The sequence below is a fragment of the Canis aureus genome, chromosome 3 (genome assembly GCF_053574225.1).
Source record: "Canis aureus isolate CA01 chromosome 3, VMU_Caureus_v.1.0, whole genome shotgun sequence".
Classification (NCBI taxonomy): Eukaryota; Metazoa; Chordata; class Mammalia; order Carnivora; family Canidae; genus Canis; species Canis aureus.
The window spans coordinates 43936632-43951475 of NC_135613.1; the positions used below are offsets into that span (position 1 = coordinate 43936632).

At 39.8% G+C, this 14844-nt stretch overlaps 1 protein-coding gene across 2 annotated transcripts in view; it reads left to right on the forward strand.

Annotated features, from left to right (window-relative positions):
- Window positions 1-14844, forward strand: part of AK4 (adenylate kinase 4) — a 68024-nt gene that overhangs the window by 21005 nt on the left and 32175 nt on the right. For both annotated transcript variants that reach the window (XR_013376418.1, XM_077892148.1), the window contains exon 2: window positions 14485-14604. Coding sequence is in view for 1 of the 2 variants with exons in the window: in XM_077892148.1 (XP_077748274.1) it covers window positions 14485-14604 (120 nt within the window). In the remaining variant the exon portion in view is untranslated. The remainder of the gene's footprint in view (window positions 1-14484; window positions 14605-14844) is intronic.

Sequence of the window (14844 nt, forward strand, 5' to 3'; positions counted from 1 at the left end):
ACTCCTGAATACTCCTAGTAATGGAGTTGTGATAAGGTTATAGGGGAGGCAGAGGAGATCCGGAGAGCCCGTTGAGATCTGGAATGTGATCCTACTCAGGGCTGAAACTGCCTGGTATGCTGGGTACCAGGACAGACTTGCAGAACGTGAGCTTGAGAAGATGGTGAAACACTTTAGGTCTAAGACTCATTTATGATATTGGCAACCCTTTCCAATTACTTGCCTTTTCCCATTTGTTCCCTTGCCCGGCTTCTGTTGCTTCCATCCCAATCTGCTTTTTCTCCTCTGCTGCTTATATAAGGCAGCATGTGGTACTGTGCCAGATGTTCGTGGTATGTTTATAAATGCATGTGTTCCCATTCTGGGCCAAAAAAATTCTCCTGACGTAGGACATCCAAAATTTTTTGGCTGATAAGACTCCAATATCTTTTTCTTTCGTGATTTATTTAAATTCTTAAAATGAGGTTACTGCACTACTTTATTCTTTGAATCAGTATGGAGTGTCAAATAATAATTGATCTGCTGGTGTGAACAGAAAACTTAAGGATAAAGAAAGAATCTGCTGGATTCCCCTTGTACTTAGATATTGGATCACCTTGTCTCATAGTAATGCGAGCCCCTCCTATGAAAGTCATGGCTTTTGTCCATACATATTTTTAATCTTGGCTGTTACAGAAACACACCCACTGGACCCAGGGTACAAAGTTAGACTAAGTGAATGTACATATGCAGTCTGGCTAGAGGGGAAAGAGCAAAGAGGCCAAAGTACTGGCCCTTACTTCTAGGAGGTCTTGCAGGTGAGGTGTGATGGAGCACTTAGAGATGGTACAGGCCTGAGGTCTGGTGGGGACCGCACTCCTCATATATAGAAGGCCTGTGATGGCCCATGCTGTGGCTGCCTGAGAAGAGCATCTGTTAGGTCTATTTCCTCAGCTCCAGTGGAATCTTGGTGATCTGAAACACTGGCGTGGTTTGACACTTACTGGGGAAGCTGGTCCTCCAGCTCCCACACATGGCCACGAAACCAGGTAAAGGAAATTGAGATTCCACCTCTGAAATGACAGCTAGAAGGGTCTGGTGCCTTCATTCAGGCGGGGAAACCTGAGGCCATGATAAATCAGGTACTTTGATGTGTTCAGTCCTGTGGGCAGTGACTTGGAAGCTAAGACTCCTGATTTTCAGCCTGGTGGTTAATTCCTTGTATCATATTGTCTGTTTGCTTCATTATGGAGCCATTTTGTGTGTTTAAGCGGATATGGTCCCGTGATAAAAATGCAGATATCAAGAATAAATAAACTATGATCTCATCTATATGGAACATAAAGGCAAAACCAAGCAATCCTGAGCTCATAGATAAAAAGGAACAGATTGATGGTTGCCAGAGGTGGGGGTGGGGAGCACGTACAAAATGGGTGAATGTAGTCAAAAGGTACAAACGTCCACTTACAAACCAAGTAGGTCACAGAGCTGTAATGTACAAGATAAGGACTATAATGCTGTACTGCGTATGTGAAAGTTGCTAACAGAATAGATCTTAAAAGTTTTCACGAGAAAAAAGTTTGTAACTGTGTATGGTGACAGAAGGTAACTAGACTTATTGTGGTAATTGTTCTGTAATATCTACAAATACTGGGCAGCCCTGGTGGCTCAGCGGTTTAGCGCCGCCTTCAGCCCAGGGCATGAAGACCCAGCATCGAGTCTCGCGTGGGGCTCCCTGCTTCTCCCTCTGCCCATGTCTCTGCCTCTTTCTGTGTCTCTCATGGATAAATAAATAAAATCTTAAAAAAAAAAAATCTACAAATACCAAGTTACTGTGTTTTACTCCTGAAACTAATATGTCAGTTTTACCTCAAAAAAAAAAAAAAAATCCATGTTACAACTTTTTCATTTCTATTCTCACAGTTAGTGGTAAGAGGTACACATTTGTATTTCATATAAATTTGGGTTCAAATCTAGATTAAAAGAAAGATCTTTTTACTATTAACCTTCTTTTGACTTAGGGAATGATTGATTTTATAGATCACAGATTGAAATAATGTTAGCTGCGATTTGCTGTGGTCACAATACCAGTAATAATTGTCCCCATGATGAGCTAGATATTGTACCCTGGCAAAGGGCAGGCTTTGAAGATAGACCTCCATGTAAAGGTCACTGTTCCTCAGGAGAGACATGTGGTCAATGACTTGATCCCCATGGGAGCAAGGAGTCTTAGTCTGATGATGTCCAAAGGAATAAAGTACAAATAGGATGAAAGTCTTACTTTATAATAAGTTTCAAAGCTTTGCATTATTTTTTATAAAATGAAGTATAAAGCTATCTGTTACCTTCTTTAGAAATAGTTTGCAATCCTTAATGTCTTGTGATTTATCAAGAAACTTCGGGGGCAGCCTGGGTGGCTCAGCGGTTTAGCGCCGCCTTCAGCCTGGGGTGTGATCCTTAAGACCCAGGATCGAGTCCCATGTCGGGCTCCCTGCATGGAGCCTGCTTCTCCCTCTGCCTGTGTCTCTCTGCCTCTTTTTCTCTCTCTGTGTCTCTCATGAATAAATAAATAAAATATTTTTAAAAAAATCTTTAATCAGGGAGCACACAGTGCTTACTCTATGCAATGAAAATATATTTTAAAAAAAACGAAACTTTTTGGGTATAGCTTATTTTTGTGACACAGACACCCAGAAGAAGATTCAACTGAAAAAGAAGGAGCGGATTTTTGGCAGTCTAGCCTAGTATGATTTCTCACTTGGGGTGACTTTCATGTACATACCTGTTATTTTGAAAATAATTTGTTCTTCATGTGAAACTTTTTGTTCTGTTAGAGTATATTTTGGAATCTTAATCTCAGAAATCTGTAAGAGTTGACTCATACATGTTTTGTGGGTGTTTAAGAATGTCAGATAGCTTTAGGAGGAGCAAACATTCACTTGTAGGGACAGATCCTTTCTTGTTAAGAGGTCAGGCTTGGGATCCAAATGCATCTTGTGGTAATGATCTTTCTGCATCAGCTTGAATAGACTGTGAGAACCATTGACAAAAGGATGAACTGTCCATTTAGGTAGATAAATCAGATAACAATGTTTTACTTGATTTAGAGATTTATTTTACGCAGTTACTCAGTGGCAAAGAGTTAAGATAACATTTAAAGTACTTCATATAATTACTGTGGTTGAAAAGATTTTTCTGAATCTTAATGCCTTGAAGTCATGACTGTGGTTAACTAGGATTGTTGTACAATATAATACATAAAAGGTAAGGTAGAGGGTGGAGTGAGATGGAAGTTCATCTAATAATCTGTAGGACCTTGGAGACCAGGAGGATGGAGAGTTTAAAAATGTGATAGTTTTTCATCTCAAGTAAGGTGTTATTGATTGTTATAAGATAGTCTGTAGCTTCAAGGGCATTATAATCTGGTATGGAGGATTTGTTAACAACTCCACTTAACAAAAGAAGAGTGAAATGTAGATAGAAACATAACCACGTAATGGTTGTGCAGACCATGACCTGCATGGAGTGTGGTGCATAGACACACAATGTGACCAGTCTTATAGCCTCTACGGGGCAATGCCAGGATTTGAACCTCACCAGCCTTTCTAAAGTATATGCTCTTGACCATTGCTCTAGGTTCAGACTCTTCTTCATAACTACCAGTAACAAGTGTGTGTGTGTGTGTGGGGGGGGGGGGTGATTAAAAACTGTGTCTTTTTGTTTTGTGAAGGAAAAGAAAGCTTGGCTTTGGACAAGGCCAATTGAAGGGTGGATACCGGACATCTGAAATGAGTCATTTGAGCTAAGTGCCAAAATGCCTTTCTTCCATAATTTCTGCCTTAAATTTAAAGGACTTTGATATCTATTAACAATGATTTTTTTGTAAAGCTTATTTTCTTACTAAAAGAGATTCATCAAAGTGATATCAACAATAAACAGTTTATAGAACGAAGATTTTCTTCATTTTGTAATGACTTTAGTGCCAAAATGTTCTTATGAGTTGAGGGGAGTAAGGAACTGTAGTTGCAGAATCACAGAACTACAGTTCATTTCTGATCATGCCTTAGAAGGTGTGTGTGTTTGTGCATGTGTGTGGGCATCCTCAGTGACAAGTTTTGGAGACGGTATGATACTGGAAGCGGGCAGTGGTTTCTAGCGATTGTAGGTAGAATTATGAGGAAATAGAGCTCTTTTTACAATGACCTTTCACTCAGCATTTCTAGCTTGAACAATGAAAAGTACATTGAGTAGTTATCTGTTTCTGGTGATTTAGCTAGGCATCTTGGGAATTTGCTGCTTTGTGGACATTTGTCCAGCTCTGTCTTCAGTGTTTAGTTTGCCCTCACTTCTATATAGGCAATCAGAACAAAAAGAGGGGGGCACCTGGGTGGCTCAGTGGGTTAAACATCTGCTTTCAGCTCAGGTCATGATCCTGGGTTCCTGGAATGGAGCTCCTGTGTCCCCTGTGTCAGGCTCCCTGCTCATCGGGGAGCCTGTTGCACCCTCTGCCCCTCCCCCGGCTTGTGCGCTCCTGTGCTCCTGCACCCTCTCTCAAATAAATAAGAATCTTAAAAAGAAACACACACACACACACACACACACACAGGAGGTATGTAGTGTATATATGTTTCAAATAGTTGTGTGTCTGCTACTCAGCAGAAGGGGTAAGAATGCCCTACCATGGGCCCTTTCTCCATTACTCTCAGCTGCCATCTTACATCTAAGGGTTATTCTTCTCTTGCTTTACCATATATTTTTGCCATATATGCATGTATCCCTCAGCAGTACTTTGAGGAATACACAGGTTTAATTTTGTGAGTTTTAGACTTTTATAAAAAGTAAATAGATTTTACTATTCTTTAGGGTAGATTCTTTAGGCAAGAAAACATAAAATTAATCCTTGTTTATTTTTGTTTCTGGTTGTGCTGGTAAAAGATAGGACACCATTTCTAGAGCTTGACTTTGTTTTGAAATAGGCCAGCTTGTCAACTGTTTGCCTGGCCCAGCCATGAGAAATGTACAAGAGATAACTTCTGATGCTCCATTGTTCCCCTGACATGTAGGGAAATGTGCTATAGCATGGCACAAAGTGTAGTTGCTTAGTAAAGATTTTTGAGTAAAGGGCTGAATTATAATAGCAAGGTCAGTGAACTTAAGATAACTTCCCTGTAATTGTATTTGATACCTCTTTGCAACTGAACTGAACATGTAAGTCCTCACTGGGAAACATATATTCCCGTGTAAATTCTTGATCTCCAGTGCAGCTAAGTAGTCCAGGTATTTGTACGTAGGTCTGATTGTTCTGTCTTGAGTAGCTACCTCTGTTAGAGAAGATTCAGTTAGTCCTTGTCCTCTAGGGGATGGGTGGAGTTGGAAGGACCAGTTTTTAAGTGCATATTGAGTGTTGTGAATGGATGTGGCAGAGACAGTGGGGTACCAGACATGATCCCCTGGCGGGGAAGACTGGCATGAGAAATGACCCGCAAACCTGATGAGTGCTACAGAGTGGGAGGACAGGATGCCAAGGAGCATTTAGAGGGGACCTAACCTCATTTGAGGAAGCTGAAGTGGGAAGAAGGACCTGGGGCTGGAGAGAAGAGATGGGGTGGGCTGGAGCACATGGGTGAAGGGAGAGAAGCTACCAGGCTGCTGAGGTAGTCTCGGACCATGTCTGGGAAGGACTTAAAGGCCACTGAATGGGTAGTAGATAGAAACCCACTGAGACCTGTTAAGAAGGGATGCTATGTGATTGCATGTGCAAATTGGTTACTCTGGCTGCGGGGTGGAAAACAGTGGCATGAGGTTGTGGGGAAAAGTAGTGTTAGGAGGAAGCTCCTAATTATTAAATCCTATCTTTGATCAAAGCCAGATTTAAAGAGGAAATGAGGTCAGTTTGAGATTTATACCAGAGGCAAAGTGACATTTAGAATTTCAGTAGCCTAATTCTGAGCCCTCTCTTTGAAGCTGTTTATTTTCTAAGGCTAACCTTAAGGTTAAATGTAAAGTCCTTTGGTTAAACCTCTTCCATCTTCACATGTATCGTGGATTGCTAAGAACAGAGTGCTCTTGCTATTTCAGAATGGTTTCTTTTCCCCTCCTGCTGTTGAAGCTTGGGATTTTTCTCCAGTATTTATTACTGTGGGGACCTGGTTGAGCTCCTGGAAGTAAATCTCATAATATTGTTGAGCGGGGTGTGTGTGTGGGGTACTATGCCTGGGTCCCTGGGAGTAATTACAGTTCAGGTTTTCCACTGGTTCCTGAGGTGGTCTCCATTTGTGAGTCTCTGCTCAGGTAATATGTGACTCCTCTATTTGCCTGTCTGTCCCTCTCATTTGAGGGGCAGTGGTTTGCCCTGGGTCCTCTCCTAGCTCGTCAATCTAAGAAGAGTGGTTTGTTTTTCAGTCTAGTCAACTTTTTCTTTCTCCAAGGATAAAGTGGCTGCTTCCAAGCTCCTTACATGTACACCAGGGCACCCACTTCTTAAATAATTATTTGTGTTCATGACTCTGTTCCACTCCTCTCCTACTTAATAAGCTTCTTGAGTTTATTCTTACGTCTGTATCTGTAGTACCTTGTGTGGTGCCTGGCATGTAGTAGATGCATAGATAATTTTGGGTGGTAGGTGGGGAAGAGAATCTTCACTTGTGGTTCTGAGTGATTGGCATGACTGGGATGGATTTGAGGTAAAATGGGAGGCCTCTTATAGGATGCTGGCAGAGTTGTTGCATAGCTGATTGGATCTCTCTGCCACCAAACTCACTTGGCATTGTTGTCTTTAGGCTGGCCCTTCTGGGTTTGTTATTGAAAAAATCAGATGCTAAAGAGAGAGATAAGACATAATCAAGTGAAATAAAAAGACCTCAGTTGCTTTTACTTAAAGTTAACAGTAATTGATATTTGGTCCCATAAGACTTCCATTCTAGTGGTGGATTTTATCTGACTAGAGCTGATTATCTTGAAATTTTATTTATTTTTTAAAAGATTTATTTGTTTGTTTGTTTGTTTATTTATTTATTTATTTATTTATTTATTTATTTATTTATTTATTTATGATAGACATAGAGAGAGGCAGAGACACAGGAGGAGGGAGAAGCAGGCTCCATGCCGGGAGCCTGCCCCGGGACTCTATCTGGGAGTCCAGGATGGCCCCCTGGGCCAAAGGCAGGCGCTAAACCGCTGAGCCACCCAGGGATCCCCTATCTTGAAATTTTAATCCTTGTCTTTGTTCAACATTTTTGTCTTCATTCTCCAGAACTAAGGGATCTGCTTGGCTTTCTGCAACTCTGGACTAGTATTTCAGGGATAACTTTTCAGTTGTCAGTGGTGAATTAGCTGGCCAATTCAACGTTTGACCAAATGCATTGACTTTGTGACCAATAGCCTATTTGTATTTTATAATATATTTATATGGAACTTTACTGGCAATGTAAAAGCCTGTATAACTTAATTGTGATTAACTGTTAATTTTTCTGCCTAACAGGGTGCAATTTTTATAGTTTGGCTGTTCAAAGTATTCAATGGGTTAGCATCCAATCCCAGTATTTAGGCTCTAAGCTCTAAGCTCCTTTCAGGGTGGTACATGGCCTGCTACATAGTATATAGATACTTGCTCAATAGCAAGGATTGTGTACTACCTAAATATCTGTGTGTTTGTATCTGTGTATATCTGTGAACTTCATGGTTCAAAAGCTCCGTAAGTTTCTTTGGAATACTTCCAAATTCTTGTGAATTTTCTAAAGAAACGTCATTTGCCAAACTGATTCTTCTAGTTATTTAGAAAAAAGATCATTCTTTTTAACTAGTCTTAATTCATAATGAGTCTAACATCTTCCCCATTGACATCTGACAATGCTTTGTCATATTTACTGCCCTGAATATCATAATCTATGTCAGTTAATGTGAAAGTGGTAAACTTTAATGTGAAAGAAATGAGGCCAATAAAAATATCTTTACTGTATCCTGAAAGCATAAATTTTAGAGAGATGATCGACTTAACAGGTAGTCTTTAAGTTCTGTGTTAACATAAATTTTTAGTTTTGGTATTATCTTATACACAACTGCTTTAAATTTCAACAATTTGTGTATTATCTGGTCTAGTTAGAAATTGAAAATATAAGGGTGCCTGGGTGGCTCAGTTGTTTAAATGTCTGCCTTCAGCTTAGGTCATGATTGCAGGTCTTGGGATTGAACCCCATATCAGTCTCCCTACTCAGTGAGGAATTTGCTTCTCCCTCTGCCCCACTCTCCCCTTCATGTTCTTTCTCAAATAAATCCAACCCCCCCCCCCAAAAAAAAATCGAAAAAATATATATCTCAAGGAGGTTACCAAGATCTTAATTTATATTTGCTAGTAATTGCAAAATGAGATGCACAAAATTTATATTGTTGTAAAATAGGTGGAATATTGATTTTTTTCTAATATTTAACATTGAAGATGATAATATATATCTAAACACATGCACACATAATTTTGTAATATATACCATTTTGTAATTTGCGCTTCATCTTTTCCTTTCTGAGGAAAGTTTTTCCAGACATGGCCTTGATTATTACGTTCCGTTCAGTCTTCAAAACACATGATGGACTTTCTTTTTTGTTGTTATGAAGCTTAAAAAATGCAAAGCTGTTAGCCTAGTTTTGGCACTCTAAATTTATTGTTTTTGAAAACTTCCTGGTGGTTTCTGACTTTTTTGTGCACGTGCACATGTGCACACGCACGTCTGTGTACACACTTCATGGTTCCAAAGCTCCGTAAGTTTCTTTGGAATACTACTTGACAAATTGGAGCAGGTATGCGTGTTATCCAAACGTGCTAGCATTAGCATTTAATGATACTACTTTCTCTTCCAAGCAAACTGACAAGGGCAGATGAAGGTCCTGGGTTTTGGAATGGGCCCCTGTCTCTTCTGACCAGTATTTTATCTCCTTTTGCTGTTGTAATGAGGTCTTCATTCAGATGCAGATATACCATTAAGTCTGTTTGACTCTGGCTTTTGACCTCTCCAAGTTTTCATTCAGGTGGGGATTGAGAGGTGTGGTGGAAATTTGAATTTGTATCAGATTAGGTGAAGTGTTGTCTCTTGCTCCGGAGAAGAGCTCAAATTGCCAAAAATAATTGGAAAGTATGTTTTGCAGTTAGATCTTTCTCTTACTTAGTAAATTGGATTAAGATGATTCTGGAATTCTTCCAGAGTTATTTTAGACTTGTCTCTGTTGGATTAACTCAAGGTGATGTGGGTAGGCTGGGTCTGAGGACCCAGAAGGGATCTTGCAGGAGCAGCCAAGAGAGTCTGGCTTTGTGCAGGGTAGAAGTCAAATGGGAGCTGGTAGGAAGTGAGAGCAGTTTATTGAGGGTGTAAAGATAGAGTGTCTGGGAGACTCAGAAAGGAAAAGGAGAATGAGTCTCCTCTCTGCTTGGGGTCTGGGGTTTTTATTTTTTATTTTTTATTTTTTGGGGGGTTTTTATTATTGAGGATTATGGTCTTGCCCTGGTGTCCTCTCAGGCATCCAGGAACTGGATAAAATAAGGATGAGTACTTGGGTGTCCTGTAAATCACTTAGGTCCCAGAGCCAGGAGTTATGGTGTCAAGAGGTCTGGAGTCAGTCTTGAAAAACCTCCATGACAGCCCTGCCTAGTCACTCGTTAGATGTTAGGTTATCTCGTTATCTCTTGTGCTGGATGACTCCAAAGAAATAATTAACTCTCCTTGACTTTTACAAGGAGGACATACCTCAAGGCATGTGTAAGGCAGGGTGGAGGTCCTAGGGAGAATAGAGGTACCAAAAAGCAGTCTTTCCTGGGGTCCCTTCCGTTTCCCTATCTCAGAGTTACTCTCAAGGGGCAGAATGCCTTCTCACATCACTTCTGCTTCTGCTTTAGTGCATGCAGTCCCTTGTCTCCTGCTTGGATTATTGTTAAAGGTTCCGTTGCTTTCACCATGCCAACACAATCCAGATGTCACCATTGTGAACATATGACCACCTGTGTGCTAACATGAGGACTTGGCACTTAGTTTAATGCTCTGCTGTTGCCATTTAGAGATTTTTAAAAATGTTTTAACAGGGAGGCTCCATATTTTCATTTTGCACTGGGCCCTATAATATAAATAAATAGTAGCTGGTATTGGCTGTGGGAATGGCATTTCTAAAACTACGTATTAAAAAAAATCTTTCAAAATCCATACTCCTTACCCTACCTGTCTAGCTCTATCATCTCATGGTATGTTTTTCTTCATACTTGAAGTTCCCCCGGGTATGCTGAACAGCCCCTTGCTTCTGCGTCATTGGCTCATGGCATAACCTTCTCCCCATTTTGCCTACTTGACCCGGTTCATCTCTATACATGGTTTAAAATACTGATGAAATAAGACTGAACTGTGAAATGTGACATGGCCGTCTCAAGTAGTACTGACTCATATTTTGTCTCCTATCTCCCTTGGAAAAGTTAATACCTGGCAAGGTAGAGAGCCATGTTTGATCTTGGGATCATGGTTCCAGATGTACAAAAAGATTAGACTGATTTTTTTTGTTTGCCGGGAGATTATCCATCATCTTCAAGGTGTTCATTTGTTCATTCATTCATTCATTCATTTGTGCAAAAAATTGTTACGAAGTATCTCCTACATGACAGACTATATACTCAGTACTGAGGATATGGCATTGAACAAAGTATTCCATTTTCTGAATGAGCTAATAATATTCTGGTTGGGGGAGATAGAAAGTGGATTAAAAAATAGATCAATATATAATATGTAAGATCTGGAGTTCTGGAAAATAGTGCAAAACAGGGTAAGAGACTAGAGGATGATGAGGGAATATGTTTGTCCTTGTGCTATTTAGATAGGGCAGAAAGCCTGTTTGAGGTAATACTTAATCAGAGATCTGAATGAAGTGAGAGCTTGATCCATGTGAAATTCTTGGCAGAAGGAGCAACAAATGAAAAGTCCCTGAAGTGACTGCATGCTTGTGATCCTCTGAAAACTATAAGGAGGCTAGTGTGGGTGGAGTAGAGTGGGCAATGGAGAGAAGAGTAGGAGATGGGGTCAGAGAACGGTGGCCTGATTACACAAGGCCTTGTAGACTAAGGTGAGGACTTTGGCTTATACTGCAGATGAGAGGGGAAGCCATTGGTGTATCACAGTTGGCTTGCATTTTAAAAGGATTATTCTAGGGGGTGCCTGGCTAGGTCAGTTGGTGGAACATCCAGTCTTGATCTCAAGGTTGTGAGGTTGAGCCCGATGTTGGGTGTAGAAATTACTTTAAAATAATAATTAAAACAGATTTTTTAAAGGATTATATTAATATTTTAACAATATTATGCAAAGGAGCAAGTTCAGATGTTACTGAGAAGTGAAGTAAGTTAAGAATGGAGAATTGACTTTAATATAATTGTTCTTTTGGTTGACTTATATACAACAGACAAGAAAAGCAGTCTTGATTTTGTAGCAGGTCAAGGATTGCTATGAGTAAAGGACCCACTTTGATCTTAGCTGTGAGATCCTTTATTAATTCTTTGGTCAGTTGTCAGTTCTTCACCATGTAAAGATATGTGAACCAGTTTCGGAGTATAACTCACTGCTTCATTCTCTGAGCTCTGATTTTTAATAAGCTGTGCCTTCCCGTTAACCACCATGGCCATCCGGGGCCATCGTGCTTTCCTCACAGTGACCTCACTTGTTCTGCAGTCATCCCCTTAGTTTAATCATTTGTTCACAAGACTGTTGCACTTTTATGTTTTGATCATTTGTCTGGGATATGACAGACTGTGGAGCTGGAATGGCAGGAACTTCACGTTCAGTTAGATGAAAAGAAGGGAGAACTCAAGAAAATGAAGACAACTGGTATTTGTTCTTCGGTGACATCTGAGGAGAATAATGTTACTGACTGAGGCAAGAAATACCAGGGCAAGAGCACAGAGTAGGAAGGGAAAGAATGATTTTGGCTGTGATAAGTTTGAGGTGTCAGAGGAGTACATATTGAGCCATCTAGCAGATACTCAGAGGCCTCAGGGGCACCATTTGGAATACTGTTCTGCATTAGACTCCTGAGTCCAGAGGTATCCCAATATCATAAATATTCAACTGAAGGAACCTTAAACATTAGTGTAACCTAATCTCCAACAAGTTTTCAGAATCACTCCACAATATCCCCTCTTAGGCAATCTTTGAATCTCCATTCAGACATTTCTTACACAACTTTTTCTGTCTGTTTGTAATTCCCATAACTAGTCCTGATTGAGAGCCCTGGGGATCGGAGTAAGATAATGCCTTTTCCAAATGTCAAGTGTCAGGATATGGGCGGATTGTTATTACATCCTCTTCTGAGTCTTTTCTTTTCCAAATAAGACGTTTCCTACTCTTTCTGTCTCCTCATGGGATTTTAGAGCCAGTTCACATCTTGGTCTCACCTTGGAATATGTATGTTTTTTTATTTAAATCTATCTTAAAGTTTGGCAAATGGGACTAAGAACAGGGCATGGGGGGCTGGCCTGCCCACTGCAGAGTAGGGCAGCACCAAACTTGCCAGTTTCTCCCAGCCTACTGTCTGACAGTGATGTTTCAGATGTAAAACATACATACCATATAGGTATAACCAAGAGAACTGAAAGCATACATTCACTCAAAAACCTGCACATGAACATTGTAGCATTATTCATATTAGCCAAAAAGTGGGAACAGTGCAAATGCCCATTACCTGATGTGTATAAACAAAATATAGTATATCCATATAATGCAATAATAATAATCATGAAAATGAGTGAAGTACTCCTTGAAGAATGCTAAGTGAAAGAAACTGGACACAAAATACCACATGATTCCATTTATATGAGATATGCAGCATAGGCAAATCTGTAAAGGCAAGAAAGTAGATTAGTAGCTGCCAGGGGCTAGATAAAGGGAGGAGAGAGACAATGGAGAGGGACTGATGATGGGTATAGGGTTTCTTTCTGGGGTGATAAAAATGATCTGAAATTAGATAATGGTGATGGTTGCACAATATTGAGAATGTATTAAAAATCACTGAGTTACACACTGTAAGATGGTGAGTGCGAATTTTATCTCAATGTGCGAATTTTATCTCAATAAAGCTGTCATAAAAATATGAGTTCCTATCTGAAGGTGAGGAACTTGTGAGGATTAAATGCAATAATACATTTGGAGTGCTTAAAGCACAGTGCTTGGTATAGTGTATTACATGAGTTACTTACTTTGTTAAATGATTGTTACTCTTCATGAAAGTAACACTACTTACATATCAGTAAGGTGCAACTTTCATTCACTGCTCCCTTTGTACCTTATTACTTATCACCTAGTATAGTCAGTAAATACTTGGTTAATGAATGCATTTTGTTCACATGCATGCTTAGTTAGGTACATTCACTGATGGCTATGTCTTGCTGTTGTTTCCATTGCATGTTACTGAATTAGCATCACTGGATCTAACTTTGAGCTACTTGTCCAATAGTAGTAATCAAATGATACAGAGCTCTTCACAGCCCATATTTCAGGGTTGAAGTTGGAGTTCGGAGTATAGACTCAGTCTGGGGAAGGAAAGGTTATTCAAGGTAAAGGTGGGGGGCAAAGTGATTCTTGAGCTTTTTTTTCCAGTAACATTATTCTGCTTTATGTTTTTATAAGAACATAATTGGCCTGTCATGAGTATGGTTCTCAGTGGTTCATTCTACTCTTCATTTCTCTAGAGAGTAGAGGACTTCATCTTGGTTTAAAAAAAAAAAATAGTTCCTAGAAGTTTAAGAGATTTAATCTGATAATTTGTTCTGTTGAACCAACTCATGATTTCCACATAGAAGAAATTATTTTAAAATTAGAGAGGCATTTTCCCCCTATTAAAAAATGCATATCCTTTTATGAACTTGGCATTCCACTAACAACACTAAGTTGCTTTTACAACCGTGTCAGCTAGGTGCCATTTATTTATATTGAGGTTCATGAAAAGAAGTAAACCTATTTGGATTATCCAGGATTCTATCTAGAAGACCAGTGGAAATGTTTTCCTTTGGTCCCTAAGGATTGCTTGTGCTTCTCAGCTTCTGTTAGTCTTTGTAAACCATGAACTGCGTCATTAATCACATTTCCTTGTTGTCATAAACTGTTGGGAGGCTCAATGTCCACTTCGTGATTTAGTTTGAGGAAGTACCAGGACTTCTCTCCTGGCCTTTGTGTACCACCTTCCTTTGGGACTAAGCTTTATTCCTTGCTTTTATCTTTTCTGCTTAATCTGTATTCTTATTTTTATTTCTGTCTGTGTAAATCTTTAAAAGCTGCTTTTATAATTCTGTGGGAGACAAATGGGAGATGAAGCCATTATTATTGAAACCAGTATTTTAAAAATTACCCCCAAAAAGTCTACCTGTAACTTTCCCTGCATACCAGCAGGGAGGAATGGGAGGGAAGGCAAAACTGTCAGAAAGGATTTCACATAAGTTTTTTTTTTAAGCTTTTTTTTGAGTGTCTCTTTTTCCTGTTTTTGTTTTTTTTTTACTAGAAGTTGGTGATATGGCAAAGCAGTACATCGAGAAGGGTCTTTTGGTTCCAGATCATGTGATCACACGCCTGATGATGTCAGAACTGGAGAATAGGCGCCTCCAGCACTGGCTACTAGATGGTGAGTTGAACCTGTGGGTAAGCTGGATTTCTGTGAAGAGTTGCTTATGCACAGTCCCTTGCACATTCTTGTAGTTTCTTACACATTGCAAAACACTTTTTCTTCTCAATTTTCAGTCAGTTTACTTAGGCATATATATTCCAATTTGGCAACATGATGGAAACCCACTGTGGTGAAGCCGTTTCATTTCTCTGTCGCCAGACCACCATTCCTAGAGCCATTGACGTGAAGCAGACTTTA